The sequence below is a fragment of the Mya arenaria genome, chromosome 6 (assembly GCF_026914265.1).
Source record: "Mya arenaria isolate MELC-2E11 chromosome 6, ASM2691426v1".
Taxonomy (NCBI): Eukaryota; Metazoa; Mollusca; class Bivalvia; order Myida; family Myidae; genus Mya; species Mya arenaria.
Genome location: NC_069127.1, coordinates 78,780,417 through 78,807,086, shown reverse-complemented (window position 1 = coordinate 78,807,086; position 26,670 = coordinate 78,780,417). Strand labels below are relative to the sequence as shown.

Genomic DNA, 26,670 nt, shown 5'->3' with positions numbered 1-26,670 from the left:
AATCAACGCCAACTTACATGACATATTTATTTTGTATTAAGAGAGAGAGAGAGAGAGAGACAAACAAAAATATCAGATAGGAAGGATAACTATAAATAATACATCTAGTAATACTGTAGAATAACTATGTACTTATACAGTGAATGAGACATAGTTTTGTAATTTCATTTACATTTCCCCATTCTACGACGTCTTATTGTTAATAATTTGTTTACATATATTATAATTTCTTGTTTACATTTCCTATTAATGCGCTTTGATTGAAAATCTGATAAAATCATGCTTTGTAAAATTTGCTCATCGCCTAATTAATTATAGATACACATACTCCTAATTGCAGCTACATATGTTGCGACGGATGAACATGATGTATACAATATGTTTGTTTAATATTGAACTTCAAACAAAATAAAAGTTGAATTTAAAATAAAGATAAAATGTGTTGGTCCTTCAAACAACTTTTGCACTGTGGAAGACCCTTATCTAATTTTAAATTGACTGCTACCATCAAAACGAAAGTAAAACGAACGACGAATAACGCGATGTCTAAGTTATGCCTAAAGGATTATGATGCATACGGCTTTGATCTCGATCACACACTTGCAAAGTACAACTTAGTGAACCAAATACAGGTAAACACTCTTTTGTTTTTGTAAGAGATGTTTCAACAATCTTCGGTGTACAATATTCGGATAAGCATCTTTCCGGACGAACAATACGTATTGAATTTTTGGTATCTACAAATCGTGTTATATATCAATAATTAGCGTACAAAGTTTTATAACCACTTGTAAGCGAAGGTGAGAATGATACAATGCATACTTATTTTTGCTTGTACCAAAAATTCGCCCACCCTGTACATTGTTTAGCAATTCCATTTTTCAATTTCATACGAATAGCTTGTGCTCAAATGAAGCTGCAAACGTATTTTTTCTTTTGTAGTCGAATTATTGGTACAGTACACTTTCATTTCAGTGGATTTTAAAAAGAATGCTTGGCACGTGAATTTGTTCTTAAAAAACACAATATAAATCTTACTCAGACTGATTTTACGCTGGGGTGGGGGTGGGGGTGCGTTTCTTTTAATTTAAACTATGTTAATGTTATAGTTTCCTTATTTTGCTACATATTTGAGTGCATTGAACTTTAGCCAATATTGTCAATAAACACGAATTTGAGGAAATTAAATCAAAATGATGTACTGCCATTTGTGACGTTTATATACAGATTTAAGATAATTTCCGATTTAAGACTAAAATCTTTTATTGATCTGAACTTTTCCCTATAAAATTCCATTGGACTATCTTCAGCATATATCTCGAGTTATTCAAACAAAGCCTCTATTTGATTTTCGAAAAATGGCGATTTTGTATAACTCGTTGAGTTGAATGGGGACAAATCGATTTGCGAGATAAACCATTCATTTTGTATTGATCTGTTGTAAGTCATGAGAGTTTATTGACACGAACATGTCAGGGTAATTTGCCTTGCCATCTGGGTTTACGTACATTTCGCATCAACTGCATGATGTGCCCGTTGTCATCACAGTGGCTTGATGACCAGGGCTCATTAAAGTCACAATAAATAATTTCAACTAGCCAAAATTATATCTTATACATACTTGAACATGTATATCACCAAAATAATACATTGCCATAAACATAAAACGAGATTTGACAAAGTTCAAAAATACCCTATACTGTAATGTTACAGTATAGGGTATTTTTGAATTTTGTTAAATCTCGTTTTATGTTTATGGCAATGTATTATTTTAGGGATGGAAACCGGATACCAAATCGGTATGCGGATATGTGTATCAAGTATTCGAATACTATCCGGATACTCGTATCAAATTGTTTTCATAATAAGTAAATTTCCTATTATATGTAAAACTCATGATGAATACCACATAAACACCTCGCGAATTTGATAGTCACTTCGGCCGAGGTGGTAGCTTGGTTACTGCCACGTGCTTTCGAGTTTGTTATTTATCAGCAGGTTTCATGTTAAATGACGCTTTGATTATTTGATAGTCGATTGTAATTTTATTTCATTACATTGTTTGATTTAACGCAATACCTACAATTTCTGTGCTGTTTTGTAATGAAGGATTTAATTGCGGAAAAGATAAAAAGACGATCTGATTTTTCTTTATTTACATGCGTGTACTTTTTTTATTTATCAATAGACTAAACATGTTTACATATCGTATGAAAAATAAAATACACTACACAAAATAATACGTGAATAAATACTAAATAGGAAATAAATCATTTATATATTTGATAATTTAATTAAACACTGTACACACACTACTTTCAAGTCCGAAATGTTCGAATACTTCACAACAGTTTTCATTCGATGTCGCACTTAATCAAACGAATGTTCTTGTTCAGAAACAAGATAGCGTCCACCATGTTACTGTTGAGGCGATTTCTAAGTTTGCTCAGTACCAGACCGGCGGATGAGAACACTCGTTCGGATGGAACAGAGGTAGCCGGTACGGCGAGGACACTGCGCGCCACGTGCGCCACCTTGGGGAACCTGGCGTCATTACACCGCCACCACTCAATCCGTTTGATATCAACTAGTGTCAATTAAGCACATATGGGATCATAAAACAACACTTGTCATTGTAAACAAGGTCATAGAACTTCACAGGGTTCTGCCCAAGGACACAATATCACACCTTGTGCAAACACCCAATTAGCAGACGATTTGTGACACATACCCGCTTCGCGACAGACACTGTTGATCACCTGAAAAGTTTTATAACAATTGCTATGTCTCTGCAAAGCTATTTCATTGAAATTTTAATTCTTAACGAATATTCGAATACCCATTTTGCGTGATATCCGGATACTCGGATAGTCGCTTCCATCCCTAATTATTTTGATGATATACATGTTCAAGTATGTATAAAATATAATTTTGGCTAGTTGAAATTAATTATTGTGACCTTAATGAGCCTTTGTCATCAAGCCACTGTGGTTGTCATAGTCTATTTTGGCAAGCTCAGTTTTGTGATTTTTTTCGTAAAACATTGCCTGAAAAGCTTGCTTACACACATACTATGTGTTCTTAATTATTATGCTGACATGGCCGTGCTGTTTAATGGTCCACCAACATTGTGTTAAACAAAACAACTTTTTATCAACACTCGAGGGTCCACTGTTTAACACGAGGATTTTCTAACAATATTGCACATTGTTATACACCCTTAAACATGTTATCTCTGGGTGACGTACAGCTCCGTACATGTTATCTATGGGCTCCGTACGGCTCCGTACATGTTATCTCTGGGTGACGTACAGCTCCGTACATGTTATCTATGGGCTCCGTACGGCTCCGTGCATGTTATCCCTGGGTGACGTACAGCTCCGTACATGTTATCTATGGGATCCGTACGGCTCCGTACATGTTATCTCTGGGTGACGTACGGCTTTATCCGATGATTATCAAAGCAAACTCGGCGAATAAGGTATGTTAATAATTGATTTTAAAAGAAGATAAATAAAAGGAAGTGACGAGGTCGGATAGCTTAAATAAATACTCTCGATGAACACTACGTATATGTATCACCAAAAGGAAAACAAACATACCTGAAAATATACTCTTATTCCAATTCAATTGATGGTTTTGACAAAATGAAACCATGCAAGCTCTTTAACATTAAGGTGCTTTTTTCTGTTGTTTTTTTTTAAATCATGTTTATACATAATTCCGCGACTATTCGCAATCACGGGCACTGGGCGGTTGAATTTTCGCACCTAATCATCACGTGACCACACATTTCTTACAGGTTACAAGAGAGAGACTAAATCAAAAGGGGCGGCGTTAAATTAAGTTCGTTTTCAATTTTGACAATCTACAGAAAAATGAGAGGGTTTAATCGGCCTGCGGCCCTCGTTTTTTGTAGATCGCCTACATTGAACACTACTAAATTTGTTCGTAGAAACTATTTTGCATTTATTTTATCCTGGCAATTTGATGAACGTAATGTGGAACGCATACGCTACATGTATACGAACAATTACCTGCTATTATTTCAACTTCAGTACGTGTGCACGATATATGTTAAGTCATAATGTATCTAGACACATGTTTGAGACCTTACATATTTTTTTTATCTCTTTTGCAGCTTACATACAACAGTTTAATCGACTTTCTTGTTCACCAACGAGGGTATGACCCAGAGTTACGGACTGATGTTGGACTTCACAAGGATTTCATGTAAACATTGCAATGTTTCAAACACATTTGTTTAAAAAAAATGTGGGTTAATTTAGTGCAGTCTTAAATTCTATGCATTAATACAGAGTTTTACATTTATAGAAATCACCAGAGTGATTGTCAACGATTCAATCAGTTTAGAATTATTGATGAAAGAATAACAGCATTGAAAATATTGCATTTTTTGTGTGAATTGGGATCATCTTTTGTGTGTTAATTATTGGGTGGTGATGAGGTGTAGGTGTCCACACTAGGGGTACTTTGGCCTCCCCAAAATGGACACAGTTCTGGTTACCTAGGAAACAGACTAGAGAGTGATTCTTATCCGCTTTCAACTGTCTTCAAAATCGGGAAAAGTTAAAGTTTGTGTAAAACTTTTGTTTTAATTTTTACATTCTAAATGATATTATAATCCTTTATTATTCCAGTTGCAAGGGTTTATTTGTTGATACTGAGAAAGGCAACATAATAAAGCTGTCTCATTCCGGGAAGATTCTGAGGTAGGATAATGAAAGAATTCAAGAGATGTACATTGGTAATATAGGTTAAAATCATCTAAATTGGAAACTAGTGTAATCTTTGAATGGTAAAGTACTCTTGACCTCATGTTTTGATATATAAAATCTTAAACAAAAATGGCTTTATGTGTTTGGTCATATTTTCCCTTTTGTAAACACTTCGGGCGTTTTTGTTGGTAAAACTAGTTTTGGTTTTATATTGGTTTAACGAACTATGTATTTGTTGTGACTGTTTCAAATAAAATAAACGAAGTTTTATCATTTGTTTTACGGATATCGAACCTGGTTTTTGAAACTATCGAAACCTCCTCTGGGGGTGGTTTCGTTGGTTCGTTCCATCCGAAAGCTAGCTCACATTGAAAAAAAACCAACAACAAAATCATGGCGGACAGTGATCCAACACGTGTGTTGAAACACCATTTAGTTAAAACAGGCAATCGGCCATCTGCGGTATCATTGTTTTGAAGAAATTTAGATGTAATGGCTACAAGCAGAAGCTCCATCACGATGTTGAAGCTGCGCACAACACCATGCATTTGTTACATCAAGCAAAACCTTTGAAACAGGTTTCGAAATCCCCGAAACCCCTGAAACCAAAACTGAAACTGGTTTGGTATAGACAAAAAAAAACGCCCTCAGTGAAAATAGGTTTCAAATTTATTATATCTAAATCTTTTGTAGTGGCTAATTTCTGCCATTTCGTATATCGCGTTTTCGCCTCGTCTCTTTGCGCATTTTCGCCCTGCCTCTTTGCGCATTTTCGCCCCATCTCTTTGCGTATTTTCGCCCCGCCTCTTGGCGCATTTTCGCCGCGCCACTTCGCGTATTTCAGCCGTTCGCCTTGCGGTTGGCATGAGCAAAAACCGATTCTAGAATCATACCGCTGCATTTTCATACCAAGCGGAAGGCAAAACGTGCACAGCAAGGTTTCACAGCAAAGCATCTTTTAAGCTTTCACAGCTAGGCTTCTTTTTAGCTTGCCAACCAAGGCTTTTTTATAGCTTTCACAGCAAGGCTTCTTTTTAACTTTCACAGCTATGCTTCTTTTTAGCTTTCACAGCAAGGCTTCTTTTTAGCTTTCACAGCAAGGCTTCTTTTTAGCTTTCAAAGCAAGGCTTCTTTTTAGCTTTCACATCAAGGCTTCTTTTTAGCTTTCACGGCAAGGCTTCTTTTTAGCTTTCACAGCAAGGCTTCTTTTTAGCTTTCACAGCAAGGTTTCTTTGTAGCTTGCACAGCAAGGCTTCTTTTTAGCTTGCACAGCAAGGCTTCTTTTTAGCTTTCACAGCAAAGCTTCTTTTTAGCTTTCACAGCAAGGCTTCTTTTTAGCTTGCACAGCTAGGCTTCTTTTTAGCTTGCACAGCAAGGCTTCTTTTTAGCTTTCACAGCAAGGCTTCTTTTTAGCTTTCACAGCTAGGCTTCTTTTTAGCTTTCACAGCTAGGCTTCTTTTTAGCTTTCACAGCAAGGCTTCTTTTTAGCTTTCACAGCAAGGCTTCTTTTTAGCTTGCACAGCTAGGCTTCTTTTTAGCTTTCACAGCAAGGCTTTTTTTTAGCTTGCACAGCAAGGTTTGTTTTTAGCTTTCACAGGAAGGCTTCTTTTAAGCTTTCACAGCAAGGTTTCTTTTGAGCTTTCGCAGCAAGGCTTCTTTTTAGCTTTCACAGCAAGGTTTCTTTTTAGCTTGCACAGCAAGGCTTCTTTTTAGCTTTCACAGCAAGGCTTCTTTTTAGCTTGCACAACAAGGCTTCTCTTTAGCTTGCACAGCAAGGCTTCTTTTTAGCTTGCACAGCAATGCTTCTTTTTAGCTTTCACAGCAAAGCTTTTTAGCTTTCACAACAAGGCTTCTTTTAAGCTTGCACAGCTAGGCTTCTTTTTAGCTTGCAAAGCAAGGCTTCTTTTTAGCTTTCACAGCAAGGCTTCTTTTAAGCTTTCACAGCTAGGCTTCTTTTTAGCTTGCACAGCTAGGCTTCTTTTTAGTTTTCACAGCAAGGCTTCTTTTAAGCTTTCACAGCAAGGCTTCTTTTTAGCTTGCACAGCTAGGCTTCTTTTTAGGTTGCACAGCTAGGCTTCTTTTTAGCTTGAACAGCAAGGCTTCCTTTTAGCTTTCACAGCAAGGCTTTTTTTAGCTTGCACAGCAAGGTTTGTTTTTAGCTTTCGCAGCAAGGCTTCTTTTTAGCTTTCACAGCAAGGTTTCTTTTTAGCTTTCACAGCAAGGCTTCTTTTTAGCTTGCACAACAAGGTTTCTCTTTAGCTTGCACAACAAGGCTTTTTTGTTTCGTTTTAACTTGCCCAACAAGGCTTCTTTTTTACTTCACAGCAAGGTTTCGTTTTAACTTGCCCAACAAGGCTGTTATTAGCTTGCTCGGCAAAGCTGCTTTTTTACTTTCCAGGCAAGGCTTCTTTTAATATTTTCCAACATTGCTTATTTCTAACTTGCTCAAAAAGGCTTCTTTTTATTGCTTGCAATGTTCCTTGTGAACTATTAGAAGACAAATTTGTGTTTTATGCAGACACATCTCTATATAACTGATACAAACAATGCTTACTTCTGACACTTAGGGGCAGTCATGGTATGCGTATGTTAACACAGGAAGAGCTGGTCTCGGCCTATGGTCCGAATCTCATATGGGAACATTATGAGCATGCCAGGGAGGCAGTTAGAGCTAGAGCTGGTTTGTTGTTCTCATTTTTTGTTATCAAAATTAATTGTTATACGTAGAAAACATGGTGCATGTAAACACCTTAGACATTCAAAGATGCGCTAAATGCATACTAACACTTGTTTACATTGTAATTTTTATGCATATAGCAATATAATTCAGTAAACATACTTTGGTGTGGTGCATAATATGCATGCTGAGACAATTCCTATCACAGAGACCCAAAGACACAACTGGAAGCCCATAGATCCCACTTAAAAAGTTATGCTTTTTTCTTTGTCTTTTTTATATTTTTATTTTAAGTACATGGTTGTCATAATTAAAGAAAATTAAAATTCCTGTAATACATAAAAAAGTATTTAAAAACTTGAAATATATTATAAGTACAACATAGGTTCTTGTTCTATGATACTGATAGCCTGAAGTGTATAAATATTAAGGAGTTGGTCCTGAAATCCTGAAATAAAACAACGACTTATATTACGCACATTTTTAGCGATTTCGTTAAATAAGTACGTCCTGATATGTCTTGGGGTCACGCTGGGTTGTTCTTGGATCATGTTGAGGCTGATTTGACGAAACTAGACGCTCCCACTCCAAATAGTTTGTTTTCTGGTGTGTGTTGTGTGTCTCTTGTTGTCCATTTTACGTTTGATCCATCTCCCGTGAAACAAGACAACAATACATTCTAAGTTCTTTGATGACTTATCCCTATAGTCCATCATGATTACAAGTGTATTGTCAAGCTTCATTGGCAAACCTTTGACAGTATCTGCTACAGACTTCAGCCCATAGCTAATTTTATATTTTAAATTGTAATGGAAATGATGGCGACATACCCAGTAGCCAAACAAATAGAACCATGACATTCTTATAAAGAAATGTTGCTACCGTCATGAAACCTTCTATGGTGATAGAGGGAAATATGTAATATACAAACAAACAATGATGTTGGTATATCAACGAAAGTAGCGATGATCACTCTTTATCCTAATCTTAGCCTAAGTGTCAAGGTAGTGAAACTATGTTTATGAAACTTGGAATTGGGTTAAGGGCATTAAGGAGATTTTATGCAAGTCAGTTAATTATGGTCGTACAAATTATGTGTTTGCTTTGGCACCAGAAAAACATATATCGTGAATATTTATATCCGGAAACAAATCCGGATCCTGCGATACCCTGAAAAGCATGCACACCATTATGTGTTCAGGCAACATTTGGGATATTGATCACTCCTGTGATAGTTCTAGTTTTATTGAGATTGAGTAAAAATAATGTTATCATTTTGTATACATGTATGTTCACAATTATGTCATTAAGATAATATATGTACATAATCTTTCTTCTAGGAAATCAGGAGTTTGTATTTTGGGAGAATAATTTTAATGTTCCTGGAATTCTTGTAGCTGCCCAGGTTATTGACTACTTAGACAAAAAGGTATCTTGTCTGAAGTGTGTTTCTTTCGTGTGATAATTTACTTTTGGAATTGTTCTTCTTGTTCTCCGTCTCCGTCTATAAAAAAATAGTTCAAGAAAACTGATGAATTTTAAATACAACTTTTATTGTTAGCAAGTAACTACAGATGTAATTTTGCACCTATCTGTTATATATATATTCAATAGTTTAATTAAATAAAACAAAACGTAGTATTACTTAAAAAGCAATGTTTAAATTATGAAGAAAGCTTTCGGATATCTCTCATATTCTGTAACAAATATTGGCATGTCAAGTTGGGTCAATACTAACTCACTGCCGGGTTAAATGTATAAAGCTGTTGACCGACAGAACATAGATCCATCATATCAACTCGTGTATCGTATGATCGCTTTCTTGGATCAATATTTCTGAGTAGTCAGTATTTTTATTTCGAAACTATGAGCTAAAATGGTAAGTTTATGCAAAGCGTTTTAGATTTTGCAAGTTAAATTTTCATTTGGTTTTTGACACTCAAAAATATTTAATTGAAATTCTTGATCTTACGATAATCTTATTCTTTATTGTGTCGTATGTTCCTTGGTAACAGGAGTCTTATATGTATGAGTATATAAAGAGCTCACTGGAACACGAGTCTACGAAATATGATATCTACAAAACATACGATAACAATAAATGAATAACTTTGATTAAACAATAATAAACATAAATATAAAAAAACAATGAGAAGATGCAAAGCACAACATCGGAGAGTTGACACTTTAACTATACAAGTAAATGATAAATAAGACTGCGGAGTTATAAAAACTCGTCATACGTAGCCATTTAACGTAAACACATGCAATACATGCAAAAAAACAAGAACATAAATCAAATTTTATTCTCCAAACGATATCAATGTATGTCCTGACGTGCTTGGTGTACATTTCAGAATGGTGGTCCATTGCTTAGCTATCGAGATATCCTTTGGAAAGATCTCCAAGAAGCAGTGGAGGAAATCTACAGATTTCAGGCTTTTGGAGGTACTCTAAGACATATTCTCATACGAATATAATAAACATGTACATATGATTAAGACATTGCATGTAATTATCTTCAGCAATGGTTGAATATGATATATTCTGGAAGTGATATTCTTTATAATTACATAAATAAGATATTATTAAATACAAAAATATATTAAAACTTTGACCTCGTCAGGTAACCTCAAATATAAGAAACGTGGACAATGATAGTAGTAAATGAGTATCGTAGCAAGTATGAATTGTCGATTAAGAGAATTCTTTGATTTTAATACGATGATGTTTTTGTATCTTTCCTCAATATAGAACTTCTAACAAATTTAGCAGTTTTTGCGGGAGATCATATGAATGAATTGTGGGCGTTTACGATGACGGTTAAGATAAAAAATAGTTGGTAGTTGGGACTAATATCCAACTGCCAACTAGATGCCAGTCGGGTGTTCAAACAATCAACTACAAAGTAGTTGAATGTTTATGTTGATATTTGATAAAGTTGGGTATTCGAATAATCAAATACAAAGTAGTTGAATGTTTATGTTGATATTTGATAAAGTTGGGTATTCGAATAATCAAATACAAAGTAGTTGAATGTTTATGTTGATATTTGATAAAGTTGGGTATTCGAATAATCAAATACAAAGTAGTTAAATGTTTATGTTGATATTTGATAAAGTTGGGTATTCGAATAATCAAATACAAAGTAGTTGAATGTTTATGTTGATATTTGATAAAGTTGGGTATTCGAATAATCAAATGCAAAGTAGTTAAATGTTGATGTTGATATTTTGCTCCTCGACCATTCCCAGTTGCTTATTTGCGACTATCCATCTATCAACAAGTTGGTAGTTGGGGATTCATTTTTTGTCTTGTTTTATGGTTGTACACATATGAAGAAAACATACACCAAATGTAGATGTATCTTCGTGAGAAATACCGTTTCATTTGAGTATTATTGTATACTTTGGCAAGTTAGTTATTCGAAAAAGGCCAGTTGGTAATTCGCGAATAGTCCATCATAGGATGTATTGTTAAATGAGTAGGTCCTGCTAAATTTTGTGAGTTCTGTAACTGCTTTTCATCTTTCTCACTTTTAATGTGTTGAGACACATATTTTAGTAACAACCATAGGTTTTTACAATAATGTACGTTTTTTTTGCAGAAAACTCTGGGTATTTCTTTCCCGTCATAAAAGAAAGCACTAGCAAGTATTACCAGTCGAGTAGCGAGGGAGTGAAACAGTGGTTGTTGGACCTCAAACAGAACAACAAGTGTGTGTTCCTCACAACATCATCACATATAGACTTCGCCAGCCTAACCGCCTCCGCCACTCTCGGGTAATGTAAAAGCGGCCTTCCTTAGTTCTTGTCCATGTATTGTTGTTTTCTTTTAGTGACAAATATAATTCATTCGAAACTACAGGGACAAGCCCAGTCCTGGAAGTGCAAGGGCAGGATTAATGTAGCCCACACAAATGGTTAAAGGCAACTTTTAGAAGAACATTAAAATACACCTGTCCATAAACAAACATGCGTTTAAATCTAATTTATACTATGAGTTTGTTTTAATTTCGAGTTTTGGGATTGAATAGCAAACGCGTAGGAATTAAAAGAGTTTATAGATAAATGTGAAAGCATCTCTACTTTGGAAAAGTACGTTGGGAGATATGATTGGCGGTTTGTGTTACGTTTTCGTTCTTTCAGGGAGGACTGGAAGTCATACTTTGATATAATCGTTTCCAACGCCAGAAAACCGGGCTTCTTTCAGGACCACAAACCATTCCTTTCTCTAGGTGAACGTCCTCCTGTTCTTTCTAAATTATATTTATTATACATGAAGTTATATTTTCATAATTTAATGACTTAACATACGTTTTTCATTGTAGATAATTAATAATAAGTATAAGGCGTTATATTATACCCCCGGTTACATATACGTGCACCTTCATAATTTGCTTGGCGTGAGGTTATATATGCAAATTCATCAGTTTCCCCCCCCCCCCATTAACACGTGTTCAGTGAACTCGTGTTCCACTGTCCGTGTCGAAGGGATACTCCCATCAGTTATTGATAAAGCTATTTTGTGGTATTTTTGTGGTGTGTGTACGTTTGTGTTTATCGTTGCTTGTCGGTCAAGGCCCTTTGCCGTTAATTCATGACTACTGGGCTTGTCCCTGTAGTTTTCATTGTACTATGGATAGTTTCATTATGATGTCTCAATCTTTACCTTTTGTTTAAACTTCAGACGGATTCAACGAACACGAGGTTGTAGACTATAACAGTCTTCAGCAACATGGTGTTTATTCTAGTGGTAACCATAGTGATCTCGAGAAATTCATTTCCAAATTAACCGGTGCAGATAAACCAAAGGTGCGTGTTAGTGCCAACTAAGATGATGCAATTATGAACATAGCGTAATATTGGATAACACAATTTGATAGAAGTATACAATTATAAAACTAGTAGTGCTTACTTTGCACTATTAATAAATGCCCTTTTAATACTTCCAAGACAGCTAGATTTCATAAATAAAAAGAAAGCTACCAAAAGAGTATAGCTTTAATTTTATTTATTGCATAAAAGTAAAATTGATAACGAATATGTTTGGTAATCCAGGTAGTGTATTTCGGAGACAGCCTGTGTTCCGATGCATTTCCGGTCAAGACCCTGACTAACTGGGACCTGATATTGGTGTTGGAGGAGATGGAAGCGGAGGGATACCATCCCCATGACAACACGCACCACTACTGGGAACCGGAGGAACGTGACAGGAAAATAGTTCGCAAGGTACGATGATTTGTTTATACATGTAGTTCCTTGGACAAATCTATAATCAGCTGTAAGTTTGTAATCAGTTGATATTGGCTTAACGTTGTTTCCCGAGTTTCACAGCACCTGTTGGTATTGGTCAATAGGGTGCAGATTTTCTATTTACCCAGTCTTAAAACGGGCTAAGAATGACCATCATATAGTCGGAATTTTTTTAATTCGTTGATTTGAATCTGAGGTATTGCTGGACAAAAAAAATCAATCGTAGATATTCCACGGAATCAGCTCAATATCTTCATGAACGTGTTTTTCGACTTTCACCCTGCGTTTTATTTACAGGTTAACCTGTGTGTGGACGAGGAAGAGGAGGCGTACCTGCTGTCCCGACAGTGGGGTTCGTTTTTCTACCACCCCGAGGCCGACCCCCTTCACGACCGACACATGAACACGTTCTGGGGGGAACTCATCACCAAGTACAGCGACATCGCCATCCCTAGCATGGAGTACATTGCCGGTAAGATAACTAAAACAACTACGATTGGAGTGTTTTACTCATACAATATTCGGCATATTAAGTGGATTAAATTTATTTGCCTCGAAAAATCATGATTTTTAATCTTCGTTTTTAACCTTATTTCTGAATAAAATACATGGATTTCATATTTTAATAGTAAAATGCCTCTTTGGAGTTAATGGACGACCTTCGCGACTAGACGTTTTGGCTCCAAACTTTGCAATGATTTATCATTTATACAAAATACTTTGAATGTTTATGATATGTCTGACCTTTTATTGTCAGGTTTACCACTGGACCACCAGTTTACCCGGTTTGACCACAGTGTTGATGGCAGCACAGACGGATTCTCTCCCGCTAAACCGAAACCGTTACTACCACTTGTGCTGTCTGATTAAAGCGTTTTTGTGAAATACGACTAACTTATTACGATTCTAACTGCCGATGGTTTACCAGTGCACACGTTTTCTCTTTTTTAAAACGTGCTTAAGTGCATGCTTTTTATTTTAGGTTTTTGTTAATTTTATTTTTTATATTTATTTTATGTTTTCCATAGATATATATAAGGATTAATAAATGGCGCAAAACGTCAGCAAATTATCTTTCTTGGTTATTTTTTTCTGCTTGTATATCTTATTATTGGGAACAGTTTGATCGATGCAAAGATAGTGCTTTAGATAGTGTTAACCATAAAGTATCTTATTGCACACTTTATCAAGTACCCTGGTAAATTATGATACAAAAATCTCGTTATCATGAGTTATAAATGAGGCAGTTTCATTGGTGCCGCATGGGGACTTAAGCCAATGAAATTTCGTCGTGCGTCCTTTTCAATATTTAGTTAGGAAGCCCGTGTATGCCGTCATGGTATTTTTTAAGTTAAATAGTAGTTAATTGTTAGTATTATTCAATTGTTAGAAGCTATTTTATTGGAGTATAGTTTTCTCTCTTACCTTATTAATATTCATGACAATCAAAAAATAAATCGTCAGTATATTTTATAACGGTACAAGTGTTAGGTTAACGGTACAATTATAACTAATAAACACTGTTTAAGGCAACAGAAATTGCCAGTTTTAAACATCAGTTTGCAAGAATTGCAACAAGCAAACATCGTTTATTTAATAACCATTGCACAGTGAATAGATTAAAAAGAAAATGTTAATAACATTATAAATCATGGTCCGTAAGTTTCTGAAAATGGTCAGTAATGTCCCTAAATATGGTCCGTAATGTCCCTAAATCTGGTCCGTAATGTCTGGCCCGTAATGTGCATGGTCCGTAATTCCTCGTACTAGCCCGTATTGGCAACTCTAGGCTTATTTTGTGGAAATATTAACAGTTGCCGATTTTGGAACGATCTGGTGTTCAGCCCCTGTAAATAAGATTAGTTAAATACGTGCTTTAATTGCTAGATATACTTCCGAGTGCGTGTTTTCATTTATACAAAATAAAACGCACATACTTACAACACTTATCAATTAAACGTGTTATTATTAATACAAAATAAAAGAAAAAGCGATAATGCCATTTATTAATTTGGAAAATTAGGACCAATTTTAGAAGTTGTCATTCATAAAATTGCTCCGTTCTATCATCGGCATGGTATATACATGTATGTTGATTAATAACCATGTACTACACTAGTACACAGTACTTATCCTATTGTTTCAGTGAAAAAAACAACATAATAAATTCACAATAAATGCATGTATGAATAATACATATATGCGTATTAGGCTAAGAAAATACACACGCAAAAAACCTGCACACGCACACATACACTCATTACACTCACTACACGCACTTACGCACGCGCACGCACACAGTACACGCAGTACATATTGCCTTTGAAATTAAACACTACATTTTTCCGTACTGCATCATTGTTTCTTCCCAGAGTTCAATACAGACGAACCTATAGCAATAGAACTGTGCAACTTCACACTGCCGTATTTCCGTAAGAAAAAAAAAACAGCACAAGCAAGGCTTATGTTATAAAGGACACCCCCCCCCCCTTAATGAAACAACACTCAAACATCGGTGTAATGGCATTGTCAGTCAAACCTTCCGGTATTTCTCCGGGGGGTGGGATGATCCTGGCTAAATGTATACATACATGTACACTGTTACATGTAGGCGTGCCTTGTATACACACGTGTAGTATTTGCTGTTGCAATCACACTAAAATACTCGTGTTTGATACGTTACGGTTTCAATTATTTGAACACCTGGGATCAAAAATAAATTCTACTCTAACAGATTATATTTGGAACGTTTTGGTGCTGTCGCGCAAAGAACGGCAATCCAGCCATTAAAAAATGTTAACTGTCTGTTGACTGCTACCTTTATAGTAGGATTGGCGAGATGTCGAAGTTATGCCTTAAAGATTTTGATGCATACGGATTTGACCTCGACCACACACTTGCAAAGTACAACTTAGTGAACCAAATACAGGTTGACACTCTTGTCGTGTAAATTATTTTTCAACAAACTTCAGTGTACTATTTTCGGATAAAATTATTTCGGACGTACACACGTTTTGCCAAATAATAGCGAAAGGTGTTAAAACAGTTTCAAAGTTCAATTTTTTAAACAAATATAATTGGTAAAATCGGAATGAGGGATACCCAACTAGCATGTATATGTATTGTATATGTTACTGCTCACAGTTGTGAGAACATTAAGGCTCTTCCTGTGTAGGAAAGTATTGTAAAGTCAACAAATAAACAGACTTGGTAAAATGGCCAGACTATTGCAAAATAAAATTTGCAAGTATAAATTCCATGGATAATCCCAAAATAGATCTCACTTTGTATTATCAAATTGTTTGGATATTTTAACAGTTAATTTGGACATTTATTTTACGTACAAATGTACATGTAAATGTATACAGTATCCGGACATATCTAATGCCTGTTTGTACATTTGAATTTACATGTACTTAAATGTATGTTTGTATCACTGTGGAAAAGTCGCATGTACATAAACTTACATATACAGGCATAATGAATTTAATTTTAAAACAGTTTAATTCATGTTTGAAACCTTGCATGTTTTTCTTATTTGCAGCTAACATATAACAGTCTAGTCGACTTTCTTGTACACCAACGAGGGTATGACCCAGAGATCCGGACTGATGTTGGACTTCACAAGGATTTTATGTAAACTTTGCAATGTTTCAAAACACATTTAATAGTTTTAAAGTGGCACTCTCACAGATTGACAGATGTGACTTTTTTAGTATTTGTCTCAGAATCAGCTTATTTTGGTATCAATGCCTTATATTCAGGCCTATAAGATGATTCATAATAGAACAGATCTGAATTGTTTTAAAAACTGCTGCAAAAATTTCATTTTTCTAAAAATGTTTGTAATGGTTTTAGCCATATGTATTAATTTTCGAATGTAATTATGACAATCTGCGATTTGATCTTTTGTCAGCTGTCTTGTACCACTGGTTTTCTGACATTTACATTAAAATTGGCTCATTCCAAGACAAAAAAAAAAAGTTGTCAAAACAGTCAATCTGTGAGAGAGCAGCTTTAAACAATAATTCACATAATAAGATCATCTGGAGTAGTCAAAGAGATTGTCAACTATTCAATCAGGATATGTTTAATGGCTAGACGAATGATGATAGTATCCAAGTTATTTTACACTTCTTTAAAAATTGGGAGCAATTTTATTTAAAATTGCGTATTTATTTATTTAAAATTGCGTATTTATTTTATAACAATTTTTTTTAAAACATTCTAAATTATAATTATGTTTTATTATTCCAGTTGCAAGGGTTTATTTGTTGATACTGAACAAGGCAACATAATAAAGCTGTCTCATTCTGGGAAGATTCTAAGGTAAGATAATAAAGGAATTCAACAGATAGACATTTGTAAAATAGGTAACATAAGTCTGAACCAGAAAGTAGCGTTAAATTTTTATGATAAAGTTCTCCTGACCTACACCTACATCATGCAGGGTCCTCAATAAGATTTGGTTGAACGTCACAAATAGTAAAGTAACCGACCAGCTTCTACTTATTCTACTTAAAATTCATTTAGTTTTCCAAATTTTAACCGGCCCAATTGCCATTTTGGCGGGCGGCCGGTTCTTATTGAGAACACTGTACATGTATGCTTCTGTTTCGATTCTATAAATTCTCTTTGACTAATCAGTTTGGCTTCAGCTTGGTTTATGTTTTATCAAATTGTCCCTTTGTAAACATTTAAACGTTCAATGAAAATAAGTTTCAAAGGTTTGAACAGGTCTTATTTTAGCTTATCAATGATTCTAGTTAAACAAGAGTAGATAACAGATATCAACTAAACATCGCATGTGACTATTGCATGTGTCTGGACTATTTTTATTTCAAGCCTTAAGAAATTAGAGTATTTTTCATTTCTTAATAGTAACTTAAATATACCCCGGTATCCTTTGGATAAGCTTAAACATGCATACCAACAGTCACTTTGTTCATACTAGTGCAATAAATTATTTTTTCCATTGTATTGATCGTGCAAAAATATGTTTTTGGTGCAATTAAATTTGTCCTGTAAAGCTACTTTTTACTTCAGGCTTTGATCCTTGTCCTATATTTAAAAAAAATATATGATGTGCTGACAACTCTCTTTATAACTGATACAAAAGATGCTTACTTTTGATACTTAGGGGCAGTCATGGTATGGGTATGTTATCACAGGAAGAGCTGGTCTCAGCCTATGGTCCAAACCTCATATGGGAGCATTATGAGCATGCGAGGGAGGCAGTCAGAGCTAGAGCTGGTTTGTTGTTCCCTTGTTCTTTAATTCATCCTTCTACATAGAAATTTTGGTGAATCTGAACACTTCAAGACACATAAAGATGCGCTCGACACACGCACGCACGCACGCACGCACACACACACACACACATGCAAGGACACACAAGCTCTTACACATCCTTCTGCTGTCAAACAAGACCATAATACATCGTTTTTTGCTGATTTATCCCTGTAGTTTCCATTATAGGTTGATTGTACATCTTTGTTGACATTAACTGACCTAACCTTTGACAATGTCTTCTACAGCGTTTATATCAAGCTTTAGTTCCAAGTTAATTTTATGTACAATACTTTTATTTATTGTTCTCAGAATTAAATAACTCAATTTTGTATTTTAAGATTTGGTGAGGGTTAAAATAATGAAATGATGTTAATTAATCATTTTGTACTTGTTCTCAATTCTTTGATTAAGCTCAATATATGAACCCCAAGTTTCTTTCAGGAAATCAGAAGTTCGCATTTTGGGAGAATTATTTTGATGTTCCTGGAATTTTGGTAGCAGCCCAGGTTATTGACTACTTAGACAAAAAGGTATCTTGCATAAAGTGTGTTTTTTTCTGGGTGAAAATTTACTTATAAAATTGTGTGCCTGTCTTTTGTTTGCAATGAAACAAATATCACACAATTTTGAAATGATTCTATCAAAATAACTAATAAATAAGAAATACAACTTTTATTTTATCCATTAAAGATACACTCTTACTCCCAGATAAGATTTACCACAATTATTAATATTGTTTTAATATTCAAAAAAAGATGAATGAATGTCGAAAACAATGGTTTGATTAAACATATAACAGCATAAAACACGGTATTTCTACCATATGAGACTATAGTAGATCACAGTAAATCTTTTAGCATTCACCAATCATTTAATATTTTTGCGTTTTCAGCTATTAAATACACAGTACTAAACATGTTATCAGTAATTCATATTCTCCATAAATGAATTATTTAGTTAGTAGTTAAAGGTTTATCAGTCGAAAATGATGTTTGCTATACATGTGTATGTATTGATTTTGAATAAGAGTGTCACTTTAACAATAGGTTTAATCTCAAAACGTAAAATCCACTTCAAAACAGACCTTGATTCTGGAGCTATCAGTTTTCTTATCATTAGTCGAAGTCATTTGAAATTAAATTATGAAAAATAGCATCCCAGAAATCTCTCATATGTTACAAATATTGGCAACTTCCTTAATTGCTTGAGGTGAATTTCAGAATGGTAGTCCACTGCCCAGTTATCGAGAACTCATCTGGAAAGATCTCCTGGCAGCATTTGAGCACAACTACAGATTTCAGGCTTTTGAAGGTACGTCTGTAAGACCTTATTTTTCCCAGATCATATTCTTCCCACCTGGGAAAAATAGGATCCTATTCTTCACAGCTGGGAAAAATAAGATCTCATTTGTCACACATTTCGAACATTTATGTCACAGCTCCTGGAAAATTTGTCCTCAAAGATGGTTTTTTATGTACCATGAAATCACATTCCTCACAGGTCAAAAATTGCATCATTTTTTAAACAAAAAAGTAAATTTTACAACTGAGTCACATTTGTCACAGATTGATATTTCCAGTATTGCAGATATATTTTGTTGATATACATGTATGCGTATATATTTTAGTCATAAAGAATCGATTATGTTGTTGTTGTGTCTGTTGTTGTTGTTGCTGTTAGTTGGCTGCAGTTGAAGGCGCAGTGGTGGTTGTTTTAGAGATAGTTGTTTTTTATGCCCCCGAAGGTGGGCATATTAAAATCGCACCGTCCGTCCGTCCGGCTCAATAACTTGTGTCCGGGCTGTAACTTTCCTTTGTATGGACAGATTTTAAAATAACTTGCCACATGTGTTCGGCATACCAAGACGACGTGTCGCGTGCAAGACCCGTGTCCCTACCTCTTAGGTCAAGGTCACACTTAGTGTTTATTCACAGTGGAATGCTGCATATAAGGACATAGATTATAGGTTATCGTGTCCGGGCTGTAACTTTCCCTTGTATGGACAGAATTTAAAATAACTTGCCACATGTGTTCGACATACCAAGACGACGTGTCGCGTGCAAGAACCGTGTCCCTACCTCTAAGGTCAAGGTCACACTTAGGTGTTTATTCACAATGGAATGCTGCATATAAGGATACAGAGTATTGGTTGTTATGTCCGGGCTGTAACTTTTTCTTGTATTGACAGATTTTAAAATAACTTGCCACATGTGTTTGACATACCAAGACGACGTGTCACGTGCAAGACCCATGTCCCTACCTCTAAGGTGTTATTCACAATGGAATGCTGAATATAAGGACATAAGAATGTAGGTTGTCAAGTATGGGTGGTATTTTTTTATGTTCAGAGGCAATTTAAAATAACTTGCCATATGTATTTGTTTGATCTTTAATTAACTTTTCATGTACTGACCTTGTTCATAGGTCAATGTCACATTCGGGGGCATTCGTCACATACTGTGACAGCTCTTGTTTTTTAATATTTTTTATGTTTTTGTTGTACGGGTATTAGTGGTATAAGTAGGAATAGTATTGGTTCTTGTTGGCACCATAATAGTTGGTGTATGCCTAGTAAAGGTGATGGCATTGTGTTTGTTGTCATGAGTTCTGTTGGCATCTAGACAGATGTACTGGAAAAAGTATTGCCAATGCTGTCAAGGGTTAAATTTCGGGCAAGCAGTGAATACCGCAGTGCTAGAAGAGCTTTGGTTTAAAGATAGTTCTGTTCCGAGGTTGATTGATATGGTTGAGCATTTACGATAGTGTAGCAATTCACCCTCAGGGACACAATCCGACCAAGATAAATATAGGAAAAAAATAGTTTTAAGAATTGTTGGTGGTGTTGTTGTTATTGTTGTTGTAAGAATATGTTTTCTTGTTTTTGTATTATTATTATTATTTCTTTTATCATGCTATTATTATTATTATTGTTATTATTATTATTATTATTATTATTATTATTATTATTATTATTATTATTATATTATTATTATTATTATTATTATTATTATTAGTTTTTATTTCTTTTTATTATTACATTTTGAATATCAAATTTATCCAACAGCAATGTCATCGACAACATCTGTGAAGAATATGATTCTCTTGCTTACCACCATTTTGGTCAATCATATATGTCGCAGTTTGAAACTGTAAAGAATAGGATCCTATTTTCCCCAGACCTGTGAAGAATATGATCTGGGAATAATAAGGCCCTACATACATCTGTTTATATTCACAATATAACAGTGTATAGTTAATATGATGCGCTTGTCTATAAGTCTGTATAGTACGTAGACATTTGTGTTTAGTCTTCCTAGTTTCGCACTTTTACAAGACCATCATGCTCCGACTAAGATCTAAAAAACAAACTTTGGTTCAGGTAACTCGACCCTACCTACGAAGTAGGCGCCGACCCTACCAATTTTATAAACCGTTGGTAAATAAATAAATAAATAAATACGTTAGTTTGTGTTTCATTTGTAAATAAAATAAAAAAAGCCTACTAACCCCACCTGTTTTTGAAAAGCATGTAACTCTTACCAAACCATTTATTTTGGCCTTAGTTAAGACGCTTAATCATGTCATCATTTATACAGTTTACGGTATTATCGAAATAGTATGACTGTTCTTTTGCGTTATATTCTTAGTGTTATCTTTAATTGCTGTTTATGTTAAAGCTGCACTCTCACAGATTGAACGTTTTGACAACTTTTTTTATTTTTTATCTTGGAACGAGCCATTTTTTGTAAAAATCCATGGAAACAAGTGATATAAGACTGCTGACAACAAATTAAATCTCAGATTTTTATATTGCAGTTGAAAAAATAGTAACGGTTTAAGCCATTAAACATTAATTTTCGAACGGAAATGTGCAAATCTGCGATCTGATCTTTTGTCAGCAATCTTTTATCATTGGTTTGCAGATATTTACTCAAAAACTTGCTCCTTCCAAGACAAAAAATAAAAAAAGTTGTAAAAACGGTAAATCTGTGAGAGTGCAGCTTTAATTGTTTTTATTCAAAATGTAGTATTTGTAACTCTGACACATTTACATTAAGAGACGTCGGGGTATTTCTTCCCTGTCCTAAAGCAAACCCCTAGCAAGTACTACCAGCCGAGTAGCGAGGGAGTGAAGCAGTGGTTGTTGGACCTCAAACAGAACAACAAGTGTGTCTTCCTCACAACATCATCACATATAGACTATGCCAGCCTAACCGCCTCCACCATTTTAGGGTAATATATAAGCGGTCCTCACTTTGTGCTTGTCCCTGTATTATTGCTTTCTTTTAGTGCCAAACAAAATTCCTTCGAGACTACAGGAAAGCCAAGTCATGAAAACGCTGCACAGAGTTGGTTAGGATTAGTAGTTTTAATAAATATCAAGGTGTCTCTTCCGTAGAACGAGCTATTTCATGAGACCTGAGTGGCAGTTCGTGTTATGTGTTCGTTCTTTCAGGGAAGACTGGAAGTCATACTTTGATATAATTGTTACCAACGCCAGAAAACCAGGCTTCTTTCAGGACCAAAAACCATTCCTTTCTCTAGGTAAAAGTCCATATTTTAGTTTTGTTTACAAGATTAAACATAATTGATTTATTCTACAATGTCCAACGAACGTATTTTACTGTAGATAAAGGTCTAATTTAAGGAATGTTTTGCATGGTAACTCCTGCTGTGCATCCCTTGTTTATTGCCCTGGTGTCACAGTAGGAGTCGAATTTCTTGAGTATTTGTTTAATCGCTCAGGGCCATTTAAAGTTGAACAAAATACACTACTAGTATCATATAAAGATGTTTTGTTCATTTATTCCTATAAGTCCGTGATTTCTTTAATTGAACCAGTACTAGCATGACACTGAGATCTGATAGACAGCATAGGGCAACAAGGATTGTGATCAATACACAGTTGTGTACTATACACGGGTTGGGGCGGGGGGGGGGGGGGGGTTCACTTAAAGAAGGCTTTAACTAGGCCTTTAATTGACAATGTTAACATGTATAATGTACGTGCAAGACATTAACAGACTCGATACATGTAAGTTACCCCAGCCAAGAGCGAAATTTTAAACCAGTGTTGAGCATATGACATAATCTGTATCTTTTGTTTAACATTCAGATGGTGTCAAAGAACACGAGGTTGTAGACTATAACAGTCTTCAGCAACATGGTGTTTATTCTAGTGGTAACCATAGTGATCTCGAGAAATTCATTTCCAAATTAACCGGAGCAGATAAACCAAAGGTACGTGCTGTGCCAACTAAATTGATACAATTATGAACATAGCGTAATATTTGAAGAGTGATAAAAAACAACAACGATAAAACTAGAAGTGGAAGATAACGCTATTTCAAAACTTCCAGGGTCGCTATAGGTCAGAAATTATATATAACTAAATATATCAGCAATTTACCGGATTTTTTTTTCTGAAAAAAAAACACGGTTAGGAATATACACATACTGTTGTTAAAATAACAAAAGAAACAAATACAAGGGATATGTTTGGTTATCCAGGTTGTATACTTTGGAGACAGCCTGTGTTCTGATGCATTTCCAGTCAAGACCCTGACTAACTGGGACCTGATTCTTGTGTTGGAGGAGATGGAAGCGGAGGGATACCATCCCCATGACAACACGCACCACTACTGGGAACCGGAGGAACGTGACAGGAAAATAGTTCGAAATGTACGATGATTTGCTCATACTTATTTACACGAGTCATTAATCGGCTTTAAGCATTCAATCCAAAATAAAAATGGCCTGACGGCGTTTTCGTCATGAGATTCACAGCACCTGTTGATATTTTGTTATAGGGTACAGTTTTACTAAGTATTATAAAGGACAATATTGACTATTAAGACATTTCTGAAATGTGTTGATTAGATTCCGTACAGTTGACTTGAAAATATATTCCACGAACACAGTTCAATATCTTATTTAAACGTGTTTTCGACAATCACTCTGTGTTTTATTTACAGGTTAACCTGTGTGTGGACGAGGAAGAGGAGGCGTATCTGCTGTCGCAGCAGTGGGGATCGTTTTTCTACCACCCCGAGGCCGACCCCCTTCACGACCGACACATGAACACGTTCTGGGGGGAACTCATCACCAAGTACACCGACATCGCCATCCCCAGCATGGAGTACATTGCCGGTTAGATACATTTATTACTTCCAATAGCTGTTTCGTGTTCATAGTATGGTAATTTGCGTACTTGCTTTGTCTCCCCCATACATTTGGAGGCATATTGTTTTTGCCTGATTTGTCCAAGCGTCTGCCTGTCTGTCTACGCAGGAGTCCCCTCCCTAAAACGAGGGATCCCTCCAAAAATTAACATAACATACTGATTTAGTGTAATGAAAAGAACAACCGGAAGCCAGACAAGCACATTATTATTTAATGCATCAAATCTAACAACATAAATTAACCTTTCTTTTGAATAAGAGCAACATCTTGCAATGGATCCATATCATCTTCATGGGTAAAGTTGTCAACATTTTCACGGCAGTCTTAGACGTTTTGGTGGGAGGCTAAGTGTTTCCGTCAGGATTGTTCAAAGGCACTGTATTTATTTTCATAAAAAAGGCTCAAAGAAGCGGTCAATTTTCATAATATATCTGAAAGCGCACCCGGTCAAATCCTAATAATTGTTCTGCAGTGATATTAATATGGATTAATATTGATTACTAAGAGTATTTTGCTTAAAAGCATCTGTATGAACCATTGAGGACGCAATATTTTTAAATCAGGTCTTTATAAAAAAAAAACCATACTGCTTGTAAGAAAAAAACAACTCCTGATACAAATTCTTTGCCATACTATAAACCTCAATATATTTATATTCACCTTAATTGCATTTCCTATGGAATATTCATAAAAGAATCATGTCTTCTACGGTGTAGCAAAATGTCTCCAATCTTCTTTATTGCAATGTCAATTTGTTTTCTCCCTAAAATGCATTTAAAATGAAGAAAATCAGAAAACTAAATATCAAAACCAATCAGAATTGCCTTAATACATGTGCTTTAAATGCATCAAATGCAGGAGCGAATCCTATTGTGGTATGGTCGAGATAGGGTACGTTGGTCACATTCAGCTCTGTTGTTTATTTCTTGGCTTTGGTTTATTATATATATGAAATGTTGTCATTGAAAGTAAATTGGCATTTAAAATCACTGCTCTTAATGAAAATGATCCCTAAATTAGAACTTGATGGAAAAAATCAGAAAATCCGATCCTGACATAAAAGCGGCCTCGCCGAATTTTCCATTTTTTGACATCGTAGACAAGGAAATTCCTGGTGCCTAGGACAAATCCAACTCCCAGCTGATTGTAAACGTTACAAAAACGCTTAGACACGCCACTTACATGATTCCACATCGGCGGCAATCAACTCGCGAAAATAGATTGCGACATCCAAGATACCCTCTCAAAGTAGATTGCGAAAAATGGCTTCCGGTCTCCTGATTTACTGGTACCGATTCCGGGATGGGGAACATAATAATCTTAGTTCAAAATGCGGACCGAATATTTACGTTTATTTTGCAGCTTTGATTTGAGTTTCTTTTGATATTTTAATGTTGTTTTTACATGCATGTTTATACCAATAAAAAAAAGTTACCCCCAAAACATGGAATTCAGCAGAAATACCTGTCTTGCTAAGTAGGATTCCATCCTTGAAGTTTGGGGTCCTCGGTACCCCGTCAGTGTCGAGCGCTGCTTCCCACAAATGTTCACGATATTGAGACAGTGCAATGCGAATTTTACAACAAACTCGGGTCAAGATCAAGGTCACGTTTACAGGTCAAAGGTCAAATGACTATTGTATGAACTTCGTGTCCGATGTTCACTATATTGAGACAATGTGCAGTGTGCATGTTATAAACAGCTCGGTCATATATATGTTATATGTCTACCTTTTGCGTCTGCTCTATATCTCTTGAACTGCTTGAAGGATTTGAAATAACTTGCCACAAATGTTCACCATATTGAGACGATGTGCAGGGTTAGACATCTGCTTTTTGCAAAAAACAACTGTCAAATAATTGATTGTATACCATAGAAAAAATAGGCAGCAAATTTACGAACATTTCGAAAATCGTGTTGTTTAAACGGTCATTTTCAGCCTTATTTCTTTTATTAGAATGATACACCAAATTCAAAAATGGCAATAGTAAAATGCTTCTGTGAAGACGACTCTCGCAATATTTATATGTAAATCGGACGTTTTGGCTCAAGTTATGCAATGACTTGTCATTTCATTTTTCTTTGTTTTGAATGTTTATGATATGTCTGACCTTTTATTGTCAGGTTTACCACTGGACCATCAGTTTACCCGGTTTGACCACAGTGTTGATGGCAGCACAGACGGATTCTCTCCCGCTAAACCGAAACCGTTACTACCACTTGTGCTGTCTGATTAAAGCGTTTTTTGTGAAATACGACTTGCTTATTATTATTTAAACTGCCGAGGGTTTCCAGTGTTCACAATTTCTCTTTTAAACGTGTTCAGGCGCATGGTTCTGTTTTTGGTTCTATTTGTTATTTTCCTTTGATATGCTCAGGTTGTATAAACTTATTTACAATTTGTTTTGATGTATATGGGAATTAATTAAAGCGGTCCCTTATATTTAGTACCCATCATTCATGGTTGTCCGTATTCCGCTCCATTGTAATACGGCCGTATTCCACTCTTGTGACGTCACGTCAT

General features: G+C 35.3%; 2 protein-coding genes across 2 annotated transcripts; both read left to right on the top strand.

Moving 5' to 3' along the window:
• The first annotated feature begins 326 nt into the window (after nt 1-326).
• LOC128236777 (5'-nucleotidase domain-containing protein 1-like) lies at nt 327-13,745 on the top strand. Its single transcript, XM_052951887.1, has 12 exons — nt 327-632; nt 4,142-4,233; nt 4,662-4,733; nt 7,307-7,419; nt 8,757-8,845; nt 9,774-9,864; nt 11,024-11,198; nt 11,565-11,653; nt 12,106-12,230; nt 12,477-12,647; nt 12,969-13,143; nt 13,429-13,745. The coding sequence occupies exons 1-12, from the start codon at nt 438-440 to the stop codon at nt 13,539-13,541; spliced, it is 1,500 nt and encodes a 499-aa protein (XP_052807847.1). The 5' UTR covers nt 327-437; the 3' UTR covers nt 13,542-13,745.
• Nucleotides 13,746-15,485: 1,740 nt separating this feature from the next.
• Nucleotides 15,486-26,547, top strand: LOC128236567 (5'-nucleotidase domain-containing protein 1-like). The gene is made up of 12 exons (XM_052951499.1): nt 15,486-15,600; nt 16,216-16,307; nt 16,929-17,000; nt 17,812-17,924; nt 18,405-18,493; nt 19,184-19,274; nt 22,022-22,196; nt 22,420-22,508; nt 23,080-23,204; nt 23,475-23,645; nt 23,939-24,113; nt 26,271-26,547. The coding sequence occupies exons 1-12, from the start codon at nt 15,511-15,513 to the stop codon at nt 26,381-26,383; spliced, it is 1,395 nt and encodes a 464-aa protein (XP_052807459.1). The 5' UTR covers nt 15,486-15,510; the 3' UTR covers nt 26,384-26,547.
• Nucleotides 26,548-26,670: the final 123 nt, after the last annotated feature.

What these genes read in the sequence shown, in the direction of transcription:
- LOC128236777 (XM_052951887.1), top strand. Translation starts at nt 438, where the DNA reads ATGTGTTGGTCCTTCAAACAACTTTTGCACTGTGGAAGACCCTTATCT. An exon ending in CATTCCGGGAAGATTCTGAG is followed by an intron (nt 4,734 to 7,306) that starts GTAGGATAATGA and finishes TCTGACACTTAG; the next exon opens with GGGCAGTCATGGTATGCGTA. An exon ending in TTGACTACTTAGACAAAAAG is followed by an intron (nt 8,846 to 9,773) that starts GTATCTTGTCTG and finishes TGTACATTTCAG; the next exon opens with AATGGTGGTCCATTGCTTAG.
- LOC128236567 (XM_052951499.1), top strand. Translation starts at nt 15,511, where the DNA reads ATGTCGAAGTTATGCCTTAAAGATTTTGATGCATACGGATTTGACCTC. An exon ending in ACAGGAAAATAGTTCGAAAT is followed by an intron (nt 23,646 to 23,938) that starts GTACGATGATTT and finishes TTTTATTTACAG; the next exon opens with GTTAACCTGTGTGTGGACGA. An exon ending in CAGCATGGAGTACATTGCCG is followed by an intron (nt 24,114 to 26,270) that starts GTTAGATACATT and finishes TTTTATTGTCAG; the next exon opens with GTTTACCACTGGACCATCAG.